This window comes from Pocillopora verrucosa, chromosome 1, assembly GCF_036669915.1.
Source record: "Pocillopora verrucosa isolate sample1 chromosome 1, ASM3666991v2, whole genome shotgun sequence".
NCBI lineage: Eukaryota > Metazoa > Cnidaria > Anthozoa > Scleractinia > Pocilloporidae > Pocillopora > Pocillopora verrucosa.
In genome coordinates, this window is record NC_089312.1 from 23,984,318 (window position 1) to 23,996,694 (window position 12,377).

The 12,377-nt window shown below is 35.9% G+C and overlaps 2 protein-coding genes across 4 annotated transcripts in view; one reads left to right on the forward strand and one right to left on the reverse strand.

Annotated features, from left to right (window-relative positions):
* Positions 1 to 8,794, forward strand: part of LOC131796670 (tyrosine-protein phosphatase non-receptor type 13) — a 41,153-nt gene extending 32,359 nt beyond the window's left edge. For 2 of the 3 annotated variants that reach the window (XM_059114273.2, XM_066164361.1), the window contains exons 42-55: positions 165 to 303; positions 1,940 to 2,769; positions 3,155 to 3,293; positions 3,407 to 3,497; positions 3,642 to 3,709; positions 3,888 to 3,929; positions 4,109 to 4,207; positions 4,351 to 4,409; positions 4,673 to 4,748; positions 5,289 to 5,354; positions 5,716 to 5,795; positions 6,252 to 6,324; positions 6,589 to 6,651; positions 7,208 to 8,794. In XM_059114273.2, coding sequence (XP_058970256.2) covers positions 165 to 303; positions 1,940 to 2,769; positions 3,155 to 3,293; positions 3,407 to 3,497; positions 3,642 to 3,709; positions 3,888 to 3,929; positions 4,109 to 4,207; positions 4,351 to 4,409; positions 4,673 to 4,748; positions 5,289 to 5,354; positions 5,716 to 5,795; positions 6,252 to 6,324; positions 6,589 to 6,651; positions 7,208 to 7,270 — 1,888 coding nt within the window. In that variant the 3' untranslated portion in view covers positions 7,271 to 8,794. The remainder of the gene's footprint in view (positions 1 to 164; positions 304 to 1,939; positions 2,770 to 3,154; positions 3,294 to 3,406; positions 3,498 to 3,641; positions 3,710 to 3,887; positions 3,930 to 4,108; positions 4,208 to 4,350; positions 4,410 to 4,672; positions 4,749 to 5,288; positions 5,355 to 5,715; positions 5,796 to 6,251; positions 6,325 to 6,588; positions 6,652 to 7,207) is intronic. The other variant, XM_066164363.1, reaches the window with a different exon arrangement.
* Positions 8,795 to 9,611: 817 nt separating this feature from the next.
* On the reverse strand, positions 9,612 to 10,582 carry LOC131796832 (uncharacterized). The gene has a single exon (XM_059114436.2). It carries the CDS (start codon positions 10,554 to 10,556, stop codon positions 10,086 to 10,088), a length of 471 nt encoding a protein of 156 aa, XP_058970419.1. The 5' UTR covers positions 10,557 to 10,582; the 3' UTR covers positions 9,612 to 10,085.
* Positions 10,583 to 12,377: the final 1,795 nt, after the last annotated feature.

The window sequence follows — 12,377 nt, forward strand, 5'->3', positions numbered from 1 at the left end:
CTGGACTCTGAGCCAGCCAGTCAATGAATAAGTGAAACACCACTTTCCTTGCTAATGGGTGGTATATTGTTAGGAAGTTATATCCATTAAGTCAATATAAAACATAAAGAAGCTAGATTTGGTTATTTGTTGAGCAGTTTTTGTTTTGTTTTTCTATCTAACAGACCATCTAAACTGTATGGAGCAGATGCTTCTGTGTCTTCACCAAAAGGATCCTTAGGATCATCAGAGGCCACAAGAGCTCCTTTTGAAAGAGCACCTCACTCTGTTGACCTTGATATCACCTTAGAGGACAAGGACAAGGTATTTTAAAATCCTTGAACTGAGTCACCATGATCTTAAATTTATTTTTTGCCTTATCATCTTGTAAAAGAAGTACTCTTACCTGATTAGAAGTGTACCATTGTATCCGACTTAAACCTTCCTGTTGATATAATCCTGTCAATAATCATAAAATGATCCTAAATAATTCCTAAACTTTTGGTCAAGCCATAAATTCTTTATTTAACTGGTCACTGATTTTAAAGCCACATCTTGAAATAAATGCAATAAAAATATTGAGGCTTAAGATATAATACACTTAATCTTGCTGGGAAATTAATACTAATTAGTAGCAGATCTTGAAAATTGTGGGCTGAAGGCTGAAGGCTGAAGGCTGAAGGCATATGACGTAGTTTCCCCAAATTTGGTTTCTCTCTTTGAAAACTTGATTGCAGCATTTATGCCCCCGGCCATGTATTAAGTTACATTTTCAGTGATTTCTTTAAAGATGTTCTTTAGATAAACAACCTAATGATATACCACAGTCTGTTAACATTTGGCCTTCAAATGAATTGAGGTTTAGCAATTTGAATATTACAAGGATGGCTGAGTGATTATTTGTTGCAGTGCTAAGGTAACAGATTTAAGAATAAAATGCCCCAAGGGCATGACAGTTAAATCAGATATCAGTCTGGGCTGCACCTTTTCCTGTTATAAGATATCTTTCGTTTTAACTAACCTTATTTATCAGTTAAATTCCCTTGATTTTCATTCATGTTCTCACTGCATGTCAGAGTGGGATTCTCCTTAACTAAGACAAGATTTTACAGAGGACAGATTTAAAATGCTTACCCTTCTCTTTGCAGTAAGTTTTAATTTTGGTTTTTTTTTGTAATACTCCAGCCAGACATGATTTGACCTCGGGGTTGCCTGAGTAAACAGTTTATCTCTGGCTGAAATACTTGGATTTGTTAACCATAAAATGAGTTTAAAATGGAATAAATTGAATTGTTACATCTTTAATTCATATCTAAAAACTGTATAATCATTTAAATGAAATATCAATGCAAATGGTCAGAAAAAATTTACATAACTTAAAGAGATACTAGAAAAATTGCTCTAGATTTAATATTAGAAGTACTAAAATTAGAGCTGTAAAGTGGAAAAGAAGAGGGTTGATAAATTTCTTACTAAGAGGAACTTTGGTTTGGATCTGTGATTAATGACTTGGGAAAGAGAGCTTGAAGTAACCTAGCATGTTGTATTTGTTAGTTAATATACTTTTTCCCCAAAGTTACAATTTGAGTATCTCAAGGATAGTATGGGTTAATTATACAGTAACAAAACATGAAAGCAAATGCTGACTTGCTCTGCTATCAGCACATAAAGTTGAAATTAATTTCAGCTTTTCAATGTAAAAAAAAACTTAAAGGAAGTACAGTTATGAATTTAGATAATTATCAATATCAATGTTCAATAAAACATGGCAGTTTAAATAGCTTATTTTATTAAGTACATAAAAAAGTAATTGTTTTAAATTTCAATAAACATTAAAATAAAATGTCAACTTAAAATTTTGATTGTGTTATTGAGAAGTAATGGGGTAAGAGTTAAATATTGTCAGAACAAAACATGGCATTCTTAAACAATTATTCAGAGTTTTGACTCCCTTTTACAGACTCTCAGTGGATCCACTAACATACAAGATGAAGATGATGTCACTGAACTTTTGAATGCCATCTCAGCAGCAAATGTTAAATCATCACCTTTCACAAGTCAAATCCAACATGAACGACCTAGGTTACAAAAGCAAGACACGGATTCTGTTTTATCATCCTTACTTGCATCACTTGAACCTCCTCCTTCACCCCCAGAGTCTTTGCCCTCTATAGATCCACGTGAGTTTGACTCACAGTGGGAGAGTGGTTACAGTGATAATGAAGCAACTCCAGATTCAGTTTCTATAAAATCCCGACAGTTTTTCAAAAGTGGATCTAGTCCACCAGCAGGCTACACCAATATAGTTCATGATATGAGAAACATACCTAAACCAAGCATTGGTGATGCACATGAAGTTAATCATACAGATGTGAAACAACTCAGCTCACTATCAAATAATGGACTTGCTCAAGAAAATAGTAATGGAGACAAAAGTAGTGATGATGATGATGATGATATTGACATTGATGATGAAGATGTATTTGACATGCTAAGAGACAACAGCCAGCTTATGATTAACATGTTGAATGAGCCTGACGCCACATTAGGAGAGGAGACAGCCGATGGTAACAAAACAGACAATCAAGATATTCCTAGGAATGTGAATTCTCTTGATGAGATAGGAAGACCATCTGATGTGCCACCACCAATCCCAACCACACCTTTACCCTCAGATGATGATGAGCCACCAGTCAAACCACCTCCAAGAGTAGAATCTTTGCCAAAGTTTTCAGGGAATAATTCCTATTCTACACCAGTTGTAAATGGTACAGTTAGTGGACGTGACAGGTAAGACTCAAATGAATTTACTTTCCTAATTTGCATGTAAAATTAAGGTCTCATCAGCATACACCATTAGGAATAGAGTGGTACTTTTTCAATGGGAGGGTAGAATTGTAGGATAGGTTTTTGGATAATTGATGAATAGACCAGTTAACTGAAAAATGAATAGACCTCAGAGAGGATGGCAAGTTAATGTAGAGTTTTAGTTTGAGGTCTGCTCTCTTGACCATTATGAGATCAAATCCAGATTGTGGATATACAGTGGTGTACTTGCATAAAGATTGGACAGACCCACCTCTCACTAGTTTAGTTTCCTAGCAACATCCTTCCATTGGAGTGCTTTAGAGTATGAATACTAAATTTTAATTTTATTTTGTGTGTTTTGCTGTAGTAGAGAGGAGCCACTCACTGCAACAGAACCATTGATTGATGTGAATGAAAATGGTCGCTACACAGGACATCAGCTCAATGACCTTATTAGGACTGTACAAGAAAAGCTAGACTCAAATGTTCCTGCAGAAGAGTTTAAGGTGTGTACATCAAAGTTGGCTTTTGGTTTCTCTTGTAAGAACTAAATGCCAATTTACTCGTATGAAAATGGTTCAGAATACTTTGATGCAAATTTCCTCTGCTAATGTTGTAGGCACTGAGAGAGATAAAGCAAACAGATGGATGTGATACAGGGAAGAGACCAGCAAACAAGGAAAAGAACAGATACAGAAATGTGCTGCCTTGTAAGTAATTAATCTGTGGTCATCAATGCTTTACATGACTGTGCTCTTTTTTTCACCCTACTTATAATGATGAGAATTGTGACCTAAGAACCTGCTTTCTTTTTGTTCAGGGTACTAACTATATTAATTTATTTTTAACTCTAGTTGACAAGACAAGAGTTAAGTTGAGTGGAGATGGAGACAATGATTACATAAATGCCAGCTATGTGAAGGTGAAGTGTTTGTCATTGAAACTATTTGTCTTATGTTTTGTGTGCCAACGCCAAATGGAACTATCTGCTAGTGGCTGACTTACGGAATTATGTGTTTCTTTGGCCATACCCTGTGCTCACTTGATTTATAGTTTTATTCCAGTTTTACTCAATTGTTTGTATTTCATGAACATTTCAGATTCCAGTTGGTGATGACATCTATCACTACATTGCCACTCAGGTATTGATAAGAATGTATTTCTTATAGACTGATAAGGAGAGTGCCCTAGCCTCCTACATTGATCACATGATAGTTGCAGCTAACCTCCTGATCAGTTAGATTCCTTGAGTAGAATTGTGATTGTCTTTGCATTAGTGAAAGATTTCACTTGACTGAACTCAATCATGTTTTTGTTTTAGGGTCCTCTCCCCAATACTACTGAAGATTTCTGGCAAATGATCTGGGAACAGGAAGTGATAGTTATTGCAATGGTAACACTAGAGCAAGAGGGAGGAAAGGTAAACAATTTCACGCTGTTTATTATTTTTTTGTGTCAAGCAACAATTGAAATTTTATACACAAGATGATGCAATTTATTACTCTGTCTATTACCTGTAGGGATTACCCAAAGGCTTGAATGTCTACAATGTTTTTTCCTTAGGTGAAGTGTCACAGATATTGGCCTGAATCTGAGGATCAACCTTTGGTTTTCAGAGAAAGGTTGGTGTATACATTAACTATTAAACAATAAAGAACTGTTTAGTTGGTTGATTCCTCTGACTATTTCAATACACTATCAAGCATGCTTTTGATGAGAATTTCGAAATATACCAACTTTTAATCTTCAACTATCTTACTGACAGCAGTTGTACATTCATTTCACGTAATGTTCTGAGGTCATCTGGCTACGAAAAGAGAGCTTCCTCTTGCAGAAATTGGTTGCTTAATTTTGACATTTTCCATTTTGTCTTTGTTTAATGAAGTATGTCAGTGAGTCTTCAAAGAAAGGAGGATTTTGATTCATTTGTTGAAAGAGAATTTGAAATCAACAACCTTCAGGTAGAGTTGACAAACAACCTTTTACTGGAAGTAATTTTAAAAGTAGTTCTTGATTTGTTTGTGTGACTTAATCTTTGTTGTATAATGTTATCTTAACCATTTACACCCTAACATCAGTATTTATATTCTCCATACTGTTATCTATACATTTCTTAAGGTGCTGAAAGGAGAATTTGTTTAACAATCAATAGCTTATTTAGTTGGTGATCATTTTCTTTATTCTCATGATCTTAAATGAATAATTCAGCAGTATTATTGTAAGGAGAAACTAGATGCTGGTCACTCTTAGTGTTTAAAGGGTTAATGCAATGCAATCGGGTTAAAAATGGGGCAACCAAGGCTGGAAAAAATGTTAATATCACAACCTTTGGTAAAATCGATTTGAGGGTCTTTGCACTTCTTCTATGTACCTCTTCTATACACTGTAAGTTGGTAATAAAAGACATTGAATAAAATTTGTGTAATTGATTGTAACACTACCTTAATAACAGTGTATGTTACTTTGCTAATACATATGATTGTGTCTTTTAAAATCTATAGACTGGTGAAACTAGAACAGTGTCTCACATTAACTTTACCACATGGCCTGATCATGGTGTACCAAAGGTAGTTTATTAAATCAGTTTTCATAATAAACAAATGCCTTTTATTTATAAAGCAATGAATATGAATTATTTATCAATCAAGGCAAATAACACTGAAAGTTTTACCATTTTACTCTGTCAAAAGAAATGAGGGCTTCAGTGCAAACCTGGGTTGTTTTCTCAGAGGGACAGAGGGCAAGTACTCTCTTACTAGTTTTTTGGCTGTCACCTTGCATGGCACCACTTACTAAGGAACTGTAATGTACTTAAATTAAAAAAAAATCAAGGGCACATTCACTTTTTTTTTTATGGGTTCTTTGAAATGCGGAATTTTGACATGTATGTGTATTATGAATTGAGCAAATATTTTTGTTTACTTCCAGACTGCTGTGGAGTTAGTTGAGTTTGTTCGATTTATGCGACTTCTTGCTGATGGTCCAGGGCCAATTGTTGTTCACTGCAGGTGAATTTACTTCAGTCTTACTCAACAATCATTCTCTAAAGCAGAAGGAAAAATGTTGAAAAATTCCTCAAGATCTGGTGTTTTTAGTAAAATAACTCCAATGACGTGTGGAGCAACTGAATATTGAATTACTTTTTAATGGTATCTTGAAAAGTACCAGTATTGCTTCAGTGTTATAATCACTTTGTGCTGGGTGATTACATTGAGATATTATGTAACCCTCAACCAATCAGTATGCTCCTATCTCTATACTCACTTGAGCAATCATACCAAAATGTCTTAGTATTAAGGGGACTCTGGTATTCCATTTCATTACTAGTTAGTAGTGAGGAAAAATGTTCTCTTACTGGGGAGAGTCAATGTGACTCCACCCATTGCTCATGTTTTTACAAAATAGCCATGGCAATATTGTTCAAGAAAATAGTGTTTAATTTTTTTTCTTTTTCCATGCTGTAGTGCGGGAATAGGTCGGACTGGTGCTCTCATTACAATTGATGTGGCCATGGGACTCATGGAGAGGGATTTATTGGTAGGCTATAGATTTTTCAAAGGAAAAATGATTTCTTGTTGAGTCAACATAGTTTTTTTGTATGTTTTATTACATCATAAAAATGAGTGAGTTGAGACAAGCAGCTAGTCTATGTCATGTTTATAAGTAGCCAATTTGCCTGTTGAATCCCCATGGGGCATGTGAAATTGCCAACCATGGAGAGATCATCTTAAGCAAAATCCAATCGTGATCCTCTGGATGTTGATGTCTATCTGATTATGTTGTGTGCATTCCATTTTGCAGTTTGATGTTAACAAAATTATCAGGAATCTGAGAGAGCAAAGGCAAGGCATGATTCAAACCAAAGTAAGAACACATATTTGATGGTTTTTTTAATCAGAGTTTTTGACAAATTGTAAAAAAAACTTGGAAAATAGAAGAGCTTTGTTGCATTAAGTACACCACAAAGATTAGAGACTGTTATCATTTTGTTGTGACATCCTTAAAGTAAAAAATGATCTAAAAAAAATTTGTTATTTCTCTCCAACAAAATTGTTACTGTTAGAATTTCAGTCTGTGTGATGTTTATAAAGCTCTACCTAAGTTAGGATTTGGGATAAATAATTTAAAAGATACTACTTATGCAAGTGAAAGACATATTCCTCCTTGATTCAACCCCTTCCACCCTAACATCAGTATCCATATTCTCCATACTGTTCCCTATACATTTCCTATGTTGCTGGCAAGAGAACTTGTTTAACAATCAAGAGTTTCTTTTGTTGGCAATCACTTCCTTTATTCACAGGTGTTAAGATGTGATTCAGGGGTGATATTGTAAGGAGAAATTAGATGTTAGTCATTCTTAGGGGTCATAGGGCTAAACCACTTTTTTTGTTTTTTGTTTTTTGTTTTTTTTTGACAGGATCAGTACATTTTCTGTTACAAGGCATGTCTGGATGTGCTTCAATCACTGAAAACTAACTAGAGGAGTCATTTTACCTGTGTAATTGAATGACAGTTGCATATCATGTTCTTTACATGAAACCATTTTTTATAAATTCCTAGGTATTGTTTAAGTTATTTGTACTTCATATTCCTCAAGAGGCATTTTTTAGGTTTTAGATTTTCTGCCCTTTTTAATAAAATATATGTCCTTGTGCTTGTTAACTTAGCTATAGCTAGGATGATATATAGTTATTTTAAAATGATAAAAAGTTAGATATCCTTGTGCTCATTAACTTAGCTATAGCTAGGATGATATATAGTTATTTTTAAATGATAAAAAGTCAAGAATATTTTAATATTTGCATTTACCATGGTGTGTAGAATCTTAAGTCACTACACATGAATATGTATTTGCATCACATTGTCTTAAGCACTATTTCATTTGTTACGTTCTGCAAATATACAGATAATATATGTGTTCATAGTATTGTAGGTATGTTGTGAATTTATGAATACAAAACTTGTCTACTGGAATAGTCAAGAATGGAGTGATAACTGCAGTGAGGTGTTACAGCTAGATATGAATAATTCAATGTTTATCATTAATGATAACATAGCAGGAGGAGGAAAATTATTTTTTCCTTCATCTGTTAAGTTATTGGTAATGATATATTCTAGCAAGGATATCTACGTACATGTTTATAACTGGCTGGGCATCACTGTGATGTTTGATTGCTAACACCTTTTTTTTTAAAAGAAGGAAATTATTATCTGTAGACATAAACACAACATTTTGTCAGTTTTGAAGCATATACTTCAAGTAAAGTACCAATACTTAAATAAGTTATTACAGATATGTTTCAGTTCTTATCCTGTTTGATACCTTCTTACATCTACAATAATTTTTTAACTCTACTTGTCTGATGTTGCGTGTAATTATTACATTTGAACTTCAATTTCTGTCATGAGTATCTTTCTGTTAGAGATGAAAAAACAATGTCTCCAGCCATCCAGTAGTGTTTTAATAATTTATCATATAGTTTTAGAGAAAATTGTAATATTAGAGCCTTGGCTGCTAAGGACTGCACAAAACTGATTTTTGGAGAACAGAGTTGATTTCTTTGGCAACCTGTGAACTCCTCTGGTCTTCAAATCTGTGTGTGTGCTGGGGAAAGAGGGGAGAGTCATTCAGATTTATCTGATTTTAGGCTTTTAACTGTATATATGAGGTTATATAGTACAAGTGTTGACAATTAGTCATGTTGTAGATTATTCTAAGCAACAGTTGTAACCAATTCTAAACTAAGTGGATTGGAGTAGCAATACAATGTACCATAAGTTAGAATAGTTTATTCTAAAGCTCTAGCAATTGAGCTTCTGTACCATGGCAGGAAAACAACATATAAAATGAATGTGCATGTTAACTATCAGTGAATAGGGTGAAATAATTTTCTACATTTTAATGAGTTATTTTAAAATGTCCAAAGCATTAAGCACAGTTCAGAAGAATTGTGAGTGCAAATGAAGTAAAAAGTTTGCCTTTGAAGAGCAACAAATTATTTTACCACTTTGTTTGGATGTGTTCCTTTGCAACCTTTTTAACACCCTTCCAAATGGAAGCACTTAAGGTTATCGTTAGACTTTGGAGGCGATATTCTGAGATGCCTTGGTACTTCAATGCACCTACCCCAGGGTTTTAATAAGCCTTGACAGTGGGAAATTCTAGTGAATTATCCTCCAATTCGTTACCTTCAGAGTTTCATCAGTTGTCAGAGGGTGAACTCAAGGGCTAGAGGTCTGGTATTGTTGGGGGGTTTTCGTGAGTATCATCGGCCACCAAAAGAATATTCCAGGGTATCATAATCTGGGTTCCTACCCCTCCCCTAATCCAACAACAGCCAACGTATAACAATTTAGACTTAATTTTGGGTTAGGGGAGGGGTAAGTGCACTTTTACTAAGAGCTGATATTGATTGGTTCTCACAAAGGGATACTTTGTGGTTGCAGGTTGGTATTTTTAGTGCACTGAAGTTCATGCAGAAAAAAATCCTTTAAATGTCCGGAAAACCCCCCAAGAAACTTAAATTATAATAGACATGTGTTAATTTAGGAGTGGATTCGGTAAAACCTCGGCTCTGTTAGAAATTAATTTGGCTGTTGTAGTTTTTTTAAGGTATTTTATTACAATTTTGATCCACCCTTGGAGATAAAAAATGGGGGTAACTCAAGGGGAACGTGAAATCTAGTAAGGACTTTCATCTACTTTAAGTAATTTTCAATGGACCTCCCATGGCCTGGCACTTCTTTGGTGTAGTTTTACTTTGGGTGAAAAAACTAAAGAAAGTAATGAGGCCAAGACAGAGGTAACAGATTACACCATACTCTTTCACCAATACTCATTTACTAAGGGAAATCAACACTGAGGCATGAGAGAATTGGTAAACAAACTTTTTTTTATCTCTACAATTAGGTTCGTTATGAGCCGCCCTGCCTCTAGGTCCTATTCCTCAATAAAGTTAAAAACATTTACACATTATAACTGATTGCAACCTGGTCAGGATGGATGTTGCCAAATGACAATAAAGCTATCATATAACCTTGAGGAATTCTTACACAATTTTATTCCCCAATCAGCCATCAACTACGCTATAGAGGCGATCGTGAATGAATACATTCATGACCAAAGTCGACTGAAAGGGGTCTGTAGTCTCTCAAAATTCGTGTTAACTACCAAATCTGTACAATGTACCAACAAGTTTTAATAATTATGCCAGTTAACTTGTCCGCTATATACTATTAGTGCTATGTCTTAATGAGGAGGCAGTTCACTGCCTTTCGTCACAAATTCCCTGCTTTTATAATTCTACGGCGCCTTCTTCTCGTTCAGCAATGATCCCCACTCGAAGTCTGTCAACTTCACGTAAGTAATCTACACCGACATACACTAGTCCAGCGCTGGACGCCAGCGCCATAATGGCTCGAATCACTTTGTAGTCTGGGGAAATCTCCTTACAAATCGCCCAAAGCATCAGAGAACCAAAGTTGAACATCCATGTGCCGAACAAACTCCATAAGAGACGTTTTGACCTAGGAGAATCCATGACATCAAACACGGGTCTGTTGTACAGATATGTGGCCATACCAATCCCTGACAAGGTCAGTGCTCCGTGGAACACAACTGATCTCGCATTCTTTCCGATGATAATCTGCTCTGCATAAACTTTCATTGAATGAAGTGCAAGTATAGAGTAGCCAGCTAGACCACCGTAAGGTAGGTATTTCACAAGGGCTTTCTTCGCATCTCTCAAACTAATACTGGCCGCCATTTTGAAATTCCCGTAGATAGTGTCCAGTCCCTATGAGTAATACGATGAAAGCGCAATAAGATTTCTGGGATTGCGTACAAGAGCATCAGCCAACACTGCTCGCATTAGAGCGAAGTGAAGTTTGAACATACAATATGCACGCAAAAATATGCACGGATATTTGTTCGCAGACATAATCTGTTGCGAGATGCGAACAGTTTTCCGAAAGCAACGCCCGAGGAAAACTGTGAACTTCGAGAAACAGGTAATGTCCGAGGAAAAACATACCCGGCGAGCATATTTTCGCACCAAACGGAGGCTATTGTTTATTGTTTATTTTTATAAAATAATTTAAATAGTACGCGCGCTCTGATTGGCCATAAAACCATTTGACATGAGCGTATGTAAACACGGTTTTCGTTCCTCTTTCATTAGTTATTTTATGAAAGACGCTTCGCGTCGTGGTTTCCTACGCTTATCTCGTGTTCTCCCAATCTCCCGCGTGTTTACATCAGGCTATGTAAACACGGAAACCATTTTACATTTCTTCAGTTCAACACGCGAGGAAAGTGTTTACGAACAGCTTACCGTTTACGGCGGAGGATGTTCACTTTTCAGTGTTCTCTGGCACGATTTTGTGAACAATAAAAACGTTCCTTTTTCTGTAACAACCACACAACGCTTTCTCATCTTGAATTAAATTTCAAACGAAGAGTTTTCTCTATTAGACGTAAGATTTAAAAACTGGGAAACATCAGTTAGGGAATAATCCTCGCTTATGATTCATCAAGTACTTTTGCTTGCGCGCGATTGGTCTTCTTAATGCAGTACTGGGTGATATCTAAGAACATCACCCGAGCGATATTCCCTAATTCTTAAGGCTTACGTCCAATGCCATAAGTCTTCGTTTCAAATTTAATACAAGATGAAAGAGCGTTTTGTAGTTGTAACAGAGGAGGGGAAATCTTCTTTTGTTCATTAAGTCGTACCAGAAAACACTCAAAAGAAAACAGCCCAAGCTGCGTACAGTGAGCTGTTCGTAAACATTTTTTCACCCGTATTGTATAGCATTTGATGGATGTTAAATTTAGTAGCCTCTATTTGGGCGAAAATATGTACGGATATTTGTCCTTGGACATTATCTGTTCATCGAAGCTCGCAGTTTTCCTCAAGCTTCACTTTCGGAAAACTGTTCGCATCTTGAAAAAGATAATGTCCGCGTACAAATATCCGTACACATTTTCGTGCCAAATAGAGGCTATGGTTTACATACCCCCCCCCCCAGTTTTAGCTGGGGATATTTGGTCACCTGATCACGGTTTGACCAATCGTGCGCGAGCAAAATATTTGTTTCATTTACAATGACCGTGATCGCCATGGTTATATATGTAACAAATATGTTAAAAGCGGTGAACCACGTAAGAATTCACCTCAATAGCATCCACAGGGGACAGTGGAATAGGAATCGTCATAGTGCGATTAAGGAACACCCGCCCGAGTTGGCCTGTTAGTACCAAACTCCCTGTGGGAGGAGAAATGGGCGAAAAATTCCCTACAGGAAGAAAGGGACAACAAGGAGAGCTAAAGGAAAATAAACTTCCCATTTCTGACTTTCAGTGACGTGTTCCTCGGGGATCAATGGTTAAAAATTACAGTATTTATAGATCTTTCACCTCGATCATTTAAAAAGAACATAAATGAAAAAAGGGGGTAAATTTCTGAAGAAAATGTGGTGCCGCGTCTTTGGAGGGTATTACAAAATAATTCGGTCGATCAACTGAGTTGATAATGTAAATCAGCCACTGTAAAGAGTTTCTAGATCTGACGTTTGGAGCGTTGGTC